The sequence below is a fragment of the Setaria italica genome, chromosome V (genome assembly GCF_000263155.2).
Source record: "Setaria italica strain Yugu1 chromosome V, Setaria_italica_v2.0, whole genome shotgun sequence".
Taxonomy (NCBI): Eukaryota; Viridiplantae; Streptophyta; class Magnoliopsida; order Poales; family Poaceae; genus Setaria; species Setaria italica.
The window spans coordinates 44132688-44142802 of NC_028454.1; the positions used below are offsets into that span (position 1 = coordinate 44132688).

Consider the following 10115-nt stretch of genomic DNA (forward strand, 5'->3'; position numbering starts at 1 on the left):
ATATCACGCAATTTCTTTTCCTGCAAAACCTCGAAGGATAGTAACAATGCAGGCGGCCAAAGTAGAACTTTGGCATATTAGTTCTGTTGGTATGGCTCGAACTGGAAAAAAAAACAGAATGTGACAACCGTGACGAGTGACCAATTCTCGAGCTGAATACGTTGAGCTGTAACGGTACGGCTTTGCTATAGCCTAGCTAGCTGGGAGCAAATTAACAAATTAAAGACATACGCATCTCCAGGACCAAATCTTCATGCAAATCGACAAGGACGGATAGATTACAGCAAATTCACTATCTAATCTATATGTAAAACCAACACGAGTTTTGAAGTCATGGGTATTGTTAAACGTGTTAATCACCGACATTGATACGTGGGACTAAGCAGGAGAAACACATTATAGATGGTGGTACTGGCCACCACACCTATAACCATTAAATGTCTATGCAGGACTTCTGACATCAAATTTGGTATCTCATGTTATGATCAGTGGTTCAGTGACTTCCCTACATTCTCCTCTCTGCTACTCATAAACTCATTCAGTCACATGGCTCTTGCCATCCCAAGTCCCTTTCGGAGACACAGTGTGGTGTCCGAGGCAAAAGGCAATGCATGAGGATCATCTGATTCCAGATTTTCAGTTTCTGAGCATTTCCAAACTCTGTCCTCGGAACCAACAAATAATCGTACAACTTCCTGAATCTTCAGGTATCCGTGAGCATTAAGATTACTACCAACATCTCTCTCACCCATTTTCAGCAGCTGGACACATCGAACTACTCGAACCAGGCATACACGGACACTACACCCGTCCGTCTCCCATAGCTGACAGTAATGCATGCACTGCACCACCACACACAGCTCACTCGCCAGCACCGGCGGCGTGCATCGTCGATGGAGCTAGGAGAATTAACACGCACGTCTTCCAGCTCTCCAGCATCGTCGGTGTCGTCGGTTCTTTACTACCAGGCCTTCGGTCGGAGGCGGCCGCGCCGGTGGAGACGACTGAGATGGCGTCGTCGCTGACGTTTTTGGTGAAAGGGCCTCAATATCCCCCACTATTTTTCTGCGAGACCGAGCCATGAAGCAACCCATGGCTAGCTGTTTTAGCCACTGCCTTACTACGTGCAGCTGGACACCAACATTTTTTTCCCTTCTTGCAGGCGATCAGGTCACGGCCGGCGCGAGGGCTTCATTCTCAAGCATATCTTCGTTTTTTAATTCATGCTGAGATGATCATCTATGTATCTGTGATCTTCAGATATGTGTTTGGCCTCATAGATTCGTGTGTGTTTTGAGTTGTTTTGTTGCGTTTGGTCGGCAAGTTTTTTAACTGCTACCCAGTTTGACAATTACTGCCACAATCAGCATGAACAGATATTTTTTTAGAAAAATGAATGTGTGTGTGCAGCCAATCAATATGGACAGATAACTACCCGTTCGGTTCTCTTTCAAACCAGAGAAGAAAACAGTCGATCCAACGCCATCACTGATGGTCACAAAAAAGTTAACTAGAGGGCAAAAACTTTGATCCTAACGAAGAGACCAATTCGCCTGTCCCCTCTTAGCATTGAACTTAGTATTACTACTAACTGTAGTAAGATTCCATGACTATTTTGCACTGCTAGCTGCTGCATCCTTCTTCAGCAGCCAGCGGCTAGCTAGCTTCTCGCGCCATCTGTTTTACACCTTTCTTTCCAGCCAAGCAGAATAGGACCAAAAACCCCTTCGCCTTGGGACGCCTTCCGTGCTGCAAACGCGATCCTCCACACATATCTATCTTGTCGTACCTATCGCCACTCAATCTGGACAGTGAAAAATACATTTTACTCACATGAAGAATCTGTGCGCACGGTTTTGTATCATCAGAACATCGATCGCCACCGATGGAATTAAACAGTTCTGAATATATGCTGAGATCTGAATAGTTGTCCCTTTCAGCCAGACGATTATATGCATTTTTGGGCCAAATTTCAGACACCAAAAATTTTCTTTACAATATACCATGAGCCTAGTGCCAAGTCTTTCAGTACTTAACAACAAAAGAGACAGGCAAACCTGAGTTGTATCATGTAGCCTTGCTTTAGCTAACAAAAAAGAAAGAAAAATGGAGAAGAAAAGCCAGGTCATCTCCTACCTCTCGCTTGTATTGCTCTATAAATACCTTTGTTGGTTCAACCACGTAACAAAGTTAACTAGGCCATCTGCCTTTGCAACAAGGCCTGACTAACTAAACTAACGAGGACTGCATAAGCACACAGATGGGCATGCCCGAGCAGCCATGCAGGAGCACGCCCAACTCGTTCACCACCTCCTTCGGCTCCTCCCAGCAGATGCATCACCTGCCACAGCACGATGCTGCGCTCTGCACTGAGCCAGGACTGGGCTTCCCCTACTACTATGGCACGGACCAGCAGGACGCGGCGTTCGACGGCGACGAGGTAGACCTCGGCTTCCGCGCTTCCAAGGTCACCAAGGTTGACTACTACAGCTCGCCTTACCAGCCATCATGGCCGCTGGCTCGTGCCGACGTCGCTGCCGCGGCGGCTGAATCGTCGCGCGTCAGGAAGCAGAGGTTCCGGGACGTCCTCGAGAGCTGCAAGCAGAAGGTCGAGGCCATGGAGGCCATGGAGTCTCCCGTGGCGTTCCAGGAAGGTGAGGACGGGGGTGTTGCAGGGGATGGTGGTGGTGCCGCGGCCGGCGGCGGCGGGGGTGGAGGTGGTGGTGGCGGCGGCGCCGATGGCATGCGCCTGGTGCAGCTGCTGGTCGCCTGCGCCGAGGCCGTGGCGTGCCGCGACCGCGCGCAGGCGGCGGCGCTGCTGCGGGAGCTGCAGGTCGGCGCGCCCGTGCACGGCACGGCGTTCCAGCGCGTGGCGTCGTGCTTCGTCCAGGGCCTCGCGGACCGGCTCGCGCTGGCGCACCCGCCGGCGCTGGGGCCGGCGAGCATGGCGTTCTGCATCCCGCCGTCGTGCGCGGGGCGCGACGGCGCGCGCGGCGAGGCGCTCGCCCTGGCGTACGAGCTCTGCCCGTACCTCCGGTTCGCGCACTTCGTGGCGAACGCCTCCATCCTGGAAGCCTTTGAGGGAGAAAGCAACGTCCACGTGGTGGACCTGGGCATGACGCTGGGCCTCGACCGCGGCCACCAGTGGCGCGGCCTCCTCGACGGCCTCGCCGCCCGCGCCGGTGCGAAGCCGAAGCGCGTGCGCGTCACGGGCGTCGGCGCACCCCTCGACACTATGAGAGCCGTCGGCCGCGAGCTCGAGGCCTACGCGGAGGGGCTCGGGATGCGGCTCGAGTTCCGCGCCGTCGACCGCAGCCTGGAGAGCCTGCACGCCGACGACCTCGGCGTCGCCGCGGACGAGGCCGTGGCCATCAGCAGCGTCCTGGAGCTCCACTGCGTGGTGAAGGAGAGCCGCGGGGCGCTCAACTCAGTGCTCCAGACCGTCCGGAAGCTGTCGCCGAGGGCGTTCGTGCTCGTGGAGCAGGACGCCGGGCACAACGGGCCCTTCTTCCTGGGCCGGTTCATGGAGGCGCTCCACTACTACGCGGCGGTGTTCGACGCGCTGGACGCAGCGCTGCCGCGCTACGACGCGCGGCGGGCGCGCGTGGAGCAGTTCCACTTCGGCGCGGAGATCCGGAACGTGGTCGGGTGCGAGGGCGTGGCGCGCGTGGAGCGGCACGAGCGCGCGGACCAGTGGCGCCGCCGGATGAGCCGCGCGGGGTTCCAGTCCGTGCCCATCAGGATGGCGGCCAGGGCGCGGGAGTGGCTGGAGGAGAACGCCGGCGGCGGCGGGTACACGGTGGCCGAGGAGAAGGGCTGCCTCGTCCTCGGCTGGAAGGGCAAGCCCCTCATCGCCGCCTCCTGCTGGAAGTGCTAGGCGGCCGCTCGCGGCGTCACGCCGGCAGCTGGAGACGTATAGGCAGCTGGAGACGTATACCACCTGTCCACCCATCATCGGATGGATCTGCGGTGATTTTAGATGAATAAGAGCTCAAGCTTAGAGGTATATCCATGGCAGATGAGCTCACACATGCTATAGCTGTTCGAGCAAATATATGTGCTTGAACACACTTGTATAAATAAGGCCCTCAAATAGTTCTTTGTTGAGTTGTTTTGACAAATTTTGTGCAGGAACATTAACCAATCTGACTGTACAAGGAGATTTTGACTTTTTGCTGTAACTTACCAACTCTTTCCCCTATGTCTCTGTCATGGGGAATTGATGTAATCTTCCAAGGAGGAATAGAAACTGATGTTCATCATCCATGGAACTGAAATGATCCTCCACTGATAAACAGAGATGGAAAGGTTAAAAAAAAAAGGCAGAGATGGAAGGCAGATCGAATGCCCTGCTTTGTACAGTAGAGAGGAAACAATAGGTTTGAAATGTTAATTTGTGGATCAAACAGGCAAAACGATCGATCTGATCGACTCCCTGTAAATTTAGTAGTAAGTTTATGGTGACTAAGTCAGGAGGCTCGTCTTTTGTGCACGTTAAAGTTGGACAAGTCTGACCAAGCACGGACCGACGTCCAATGTGACAAATCAAAATCTTAAGAGTATTCTGAACATATAGCGATGATTGTGTACATATCAGCCTCCAATAGAACCCCTATAGCTACTGGAACCAAGAAGATTTCTCGTCTAAATGCCAAAAATAAACATTCTGATAAAGGAATGATCAAGATCATTGAGTCAAATAACACGCAAGCAAAGTAAATGAATGTGTACAAATATACTGTGAAGAAGAATCGAAGGCTTGAGCTTTTGGCTACTGCCGGTTCATTACAGATTATTCTTTGATGGTCGCTGTCTCTATTTCACCAAAATAGTCGCCTGAGAAAACTTCTCTTTTTCTTTGATTTTGAATCTGCACCCCAACATGGTAAGTTCAAATTAGTCTACCTCTCAATCAGGATGTAAATGAGTCAAATGTCTTTACTCCACATAAACGCAGAGCGTTGTGGAATGATAAAAGGTCGATTGGATTGACGAATATATAAACAAATCATGCAGATCACAACACCATTACCCCTTAGTCTCCCAGCTTTTAATAGTGCTTCCTCAGCGATTGGTCTCCATTGCTGAGCGCACGAGAAAGTAAGCCCCATCCCGACAGTCAGCCCTCGCAAAAGCTGTATTGTTCGAAGCACTGAAAATAGCTCTTCCGGGAAGCTCTTCAAATAGGGGGACAAATTAGAAATAAGTCATTTAAGGAAGCAGTTTAGGAAGTAAAATGCACATAATTAAATAGATAATTCACCAATGTGTGTAAATAATGCAGACAGATGGATGAAATAGAATACATGATTTGTTAAAAAAAAACCATATAGGACATTGTTTACAAGTTTGGATCTTTAAGGTGCGATCATACCTCCACTCCAATTTTAGTAAGTGAAGAATCATCGGCAAAAGGTGACATAACAGTCACACCAGGTGGTAATCTTGTGTCGAACATTCGCAGAGATAATTGAAACAATTCTTCTAGCTTATTATCAGCTATGGTCCTTGTTTTGATACCGAGCTCCCTGAAATATTTTTGTAGTCCATGAGCAAAACAGGTTATATATCAACATTCAAGTGCTATTCACCAATAATCAGCACCCCCTCTTGCCCTTAACTATATCTTTTCATTTTAAACAGGAATCAATATTACATCTTCATTAGTTTCTAGCTCATATATAATATTTCATTTTACTGCTTCGCAGTAACTCCAACTTACATAGATGTACACAGTAGAAATATAACATGGCATGCAATTGAGCATACCTGAAACCTTCTTCGGCCCTCAAAAAATCATCATCAGCCATTGCAACTACAAGATTTGCATAAGCAAGTCGTAAATCGTCTGGCATTTCTTTCACTTGTCCATAATCAAGTAAAGCCACCTGAAAAACACAAGAATAACATTTAACTGGAAGTTGCCATTGACCTGCAAGAGGAGATGGAAGAGTTTTAAAAGGTCTCTTGCCTCTGTGTCCTTACAGATAAGGATGTTTCCTGGGTGTGGATCTGCATGGAAAAAGCCATCCTTCAAGATCATTTGACCATATGCAAGGGTAAGATCTGACAAAATCTTCCTGCAATAGGGAAAAAAAAGGTGCTTTTGAAATCACCTAAGCATTAAAAATTAAAGCAACTGAAGGAAAAACTATAAAAAAATAAAGTTTTCAAAAAAGGGTTGTTACTAATTATTTTTAAGGTCTACCAAACGTGACTAATTGAGTGGAATTTTATTTTATTCATCCTAATAGCACTGACCAACATAGAATCTGAAAGCTATTATAAGGTTTTGTAAATTAAGCAAATGAGAATCATACTCTTTTAAGATGAAGGGGCTTACTGCTTTGCCATTGCTGCAATCTTACTACCAGGATCTACGCCCCTTTTAGCCATTTCATTGCCAAGATTCATTATTGGGGTCCCTTTGACAAATTCCATTACCAGAACTTCCCTACAAAGAATATAAATAATAGCATTTAAGTCATACTGACAGAATAACCTCATGTATTGATTGGTCAAAAAAACTCTCATAATGATTATGCAAAGAAACACAAGAGGTAGTAGGCTCAGTAAAGTTCAAGCCAATAAATGCATTAGAGTTAAGTGTTTCTTCTATCTAACAGCAATAGAGTAGATAAATCACAATGTTTCCTACATTTGAAGCATAAGAAGAAAGAATGGTACATAAAATCAGCAGCATACTTCTGGGTATCATGAAATGGAAGCAAAGAAACTTGCGATAAATATTTCTTTGTTTATTAGCTTAAATTCCAAACAAGCCAGCATATGACAATGTTAATCCCTGGAAGGCCAGATATGGAGCCTAGAGGGTCAGAAAGATCCAATAGCTTGAAGTCACTGTACGATAGATGGAAAAACACTAGAAAAATGCAAATGTTAACTTTACGTAAAGAAGCATCTCTCAAAGGAAATATCTTTCTTGAGTAAAAAAGAAAAAACATCTCATTTAATTCAAGCATCCTGGTATCAGTAAGTGGCTGATTTATAACTGCTTTGTTGAAACCATCAAATTAAAAACAGCCCTAGTATCCACCTGAATATATTGTGCAAAGAACTAGGATTCAATTAAATAACCTGAAAACACTTTGATTAAGTGAGCAGTTATGATACTATACCTGCAAACCATTCCAGGAATCACACGAGGCACCATAACCGGAGGTTTCTTATTGTTGAGACGTAGGAATTCTCGTATCCTTTCCATTGCCCTTGCTTCGCGCACAAAGTCAAACTCATAGCATATCTTCAGAAGCAAACATCAATACAAAAAATAATATCAATACTTTAACACAACACATGGTGCACACGGGTGTGAAATAGAGGTATTGACAAAGAATAAAGAACACAACAATATTCTCTGCAGCTTAAAGAGTAAAATCTGTATCAAAACAAAATTGAAGTTAACACAGCACATTATCGTATAGGAGATGCATTTTTATGCTCACCAATCTATTTGAACAATTGATCTCCAATGTAAATATGTAATTGGGCAATAATGGTGCAGCTGCAAATAGGGGCCATTCTTTGCTTCCAATGGTTAAAATGGGAATACAAAAATGACTGAGCTTATTCTTTTGTGGACATGCAGATATCTCATATTAACTTCTATTAACCTTTAATTGAATTCCCAATTCACCAAAGATACATAATAGTTACAATGGGCTATACTATGAAAACAATGTTAAAAGGGAGCTTTCACATTTTCTCTAAGAAGTTTAAAATTCTAATAGTGAGGGGGAAAAAAGAAACCTATTTTAGTGCCCCTAAATTTTAAAGCTACTGATTAATCAGATATAAGACAGTAGACATCAAAATCCATGATGCATACAACTCTATGTAAAGACCCACATACAGTACAAACATGCGCCATTTCACGAGCTTCACCAGTAATTTGACACATGGCAGTCTGACTTAGTTTACGTCAAATAATGATAATTGCACAACAGGCTCCACATTATTCTTGATGTTTGATGTGGAAAAGTTATATAGAATTACCAGAACAAGTGAAAGTAGAATGATTTAGGGTTGGGGAACAAAACCTGCTTTTCCATCTCTTTGGTGGCAGAGAATAGATCAAAGTTGATGTCATACTTCTGCAAAAACAAGGCCATTGCTTGCATGTTCCGGATATCAACCTTCATCAGATGTTCAGCTCCTGGATGTTGAACCTGATCAATTCCTAACATCATGACACATCCTAGCAAACCTGAAATTTCAAACGGCTGTTTACAGAACACATGAATGCATATACTAACCTTGACAGCAACATCTGTCTTCGATAATTTAAGCCTTGCTCGATGCACCTAACAACAAATATGAAGCAAAGGATTAACTGAGAGATTGTCTAAAAGATTAAGTGATAAAATAAGAGATCTGTTCCAGGCAAGTGTGCAATGTTATGTTAAAAAGCAGAAAATAACATATGCACAGGCCTAACATTGACAGGAATGGTAGAAAGCACAGATGTTAAGAATCCCCAGATTTCACAGAAAAGGAGATTTACCTAAGCACGAACCTGTGCAATAGAAGCAGACCCAACAGGCTCAACGTCGAACTCTTCGAATATGTCATCAAAGCTCTTTCCAAACTGTCTCTCCACAACATCTCTCACAACATCAAATGGTGTGGCTGGGGCCTTATCACAGAGCGTGACGAGTCTCTTCACCCAAGCCATCGGCGCCAAATCGGGTTTTCCCAGAATTTGTGCAGCCTGTTTCAAAATCCACTAATCCAATGTCAGTCTCACAGAACACTCGAATCAAAACCAGATGGTACAAAAGCACCCCAAGCACAATTGCAACTACGATTTACCAGCACAATCCGATTGCAGCTGCTGTCAATCACTCTGATTTTGTTTTCATACGATTGACTGAGGCTGGAGATAACTGGGGGCAGGACAGAAAAAACAGGGGAACCGAAGCCCACCACCAACCTTGAGGAAGAGTCCGCCGAGCTCGGAGCAGAGGGAGTACATCTTCTGGGCGCCGAGCTCGTGCTGCTGCTCCCACATGGCCCCCCGCTCCTCCTCATCCTTGACGAACCCCGCCCGCAGCTGGCACACCTGGACCGACCAAAGCGCTCGCCAATTAAACCCCCCGCACCTCACCAGGGGACCATATCGACGAGCACCTCAAAGGCACCCCACCAACGGACCAGCGGCTAGCTCGCCTACCTTGTAGCTGGTGTAGATGTCCGCGGCGCGGACCCAGAACTGCGCGGAGCGGCTCCACGGGTGGAGGCGGTCGGAGATGCGCTCCCGCAGGTCCTGCAGCTGCGCGACGGCCAGCGGCATTGCAGTCGGGCGGACTGGGCGAGGTGGCCGCGGCCTCGGACGCGTGGGAGCGGGGATATGGATATGTGCGCACGCCGCTGCGGAGTTACGGCGGCCGCGGTGGCTGCGCCGTCGCGTTCCTTTCGTGCGCCCCCCGGTGGTGGGCGACGGCAGCGTCCGCGTGTTGTGTGGCTGACTGGCTACGGCGTACGGCGAGGTCGGGCCCACCACGAATCTAGCGAGGGTAAAAGGACTTTTTCAGTCTTGTGGAGGCAAATTGTGCGAGAAGGCGTGCGGGCTTGCGCTTGCGGCTGTGGCGCGACGTGGTAGGCGCGCTCCGTTGTAGGCTGCTGACGGCGACGGTGCTGCGCGATTCTTGTCAGCGGCGAGATCGCCTTAGATCCGTGCAGAGTCCAGTTCCAATGTTCCGTTCCAGCCTGGGGTGTTTGTATACTCGGATTACCCGTCACGTCGAATATTTAGATACAAATTCTAATTCTAAATATTAAATATAGATTATTTAGGAGGCCAAACGGCGAGACAAATCTATTAAGTCTAATTAATCTATGATTTGACAATGTGCTACTACAGTAACCATTTGCTAATGATGGATTAATTAGGTTTAATAGATTCGACGCACTGTTTAGCCTCCATCTGTGTAATTAGTTTTATAATTAACTCATATTTAGTCCTCCTAATTAGCCTCCGAATATTTGATGTGACATGGACTAAACTTTAGCTCCAGGATCCAAACGCTCCCTAAGAACAACTCCAAGAGCACCTCTATCTCACCCATAATACCTTCTTTAGGGGGGAAATGGAA

At 46.9% G+C, this 10115-nt stretch overlaps 2 protein-coding genes across 2 annotated transcripts; one reads left to right on the top strand and one right to left on the bottom strand.

Annotated features, from left to right (window-relative positions):
• Nucleotides 1-1886: 1886 nt before the first annotated feature.
• On the top strand, nucleotides 1887-4266 carry LOC101752878 (DELLA protein RGL1). Its single transcript, XM_004970900.3, has one exon. It carries the CDS (start codon nucleotides 2261-2263, stop codon nucleotides 3875-3877), a length of 1617 nt encoding a protein of 538 aa, XP_004970957.1. The 5' UTR covers nucleotides 1887-2260; the 3' UTR covers nucleotides 3878-4266.
• Nucleotides 4267-4511: 245 nt separating this feature from the next.
• Nucleotides 4512-9519, bottom strand: LOC101753286 (uncharacterized protein slr0889). Its single transcript, XM_012846469.2, has 12 exons — nucleotides 9194-9519; nucleotides 8954-9082; nucleotides 8537-8731; nucleotides 8277-8324; nucleotides 8061-8189; nucleotides 7140-7264; nucleotides 6344-6454; nucleotides 5972-6080; nucleotides 5770-5888; nucleotides 5375-5528; nucleotides 5033-5177; nucleotides 4512-4870 (listed from the first exon to the last, which is right to left on the bottom strand). Exons 1-12 carry the CDS (start codon nucleotides 9311-9313, stop codon nucleotides 4821-4823), a joined length of 1434 nt encoding a protein of 477 aa, XP_012701923.1. The 5' UTR covers nucleotides 9314-9519; the 3' UTR covers nucleotides 4512-4820.
• Between the last annotated feature and the right edge of the window lie 596 nt (nucleotides 9520-10115).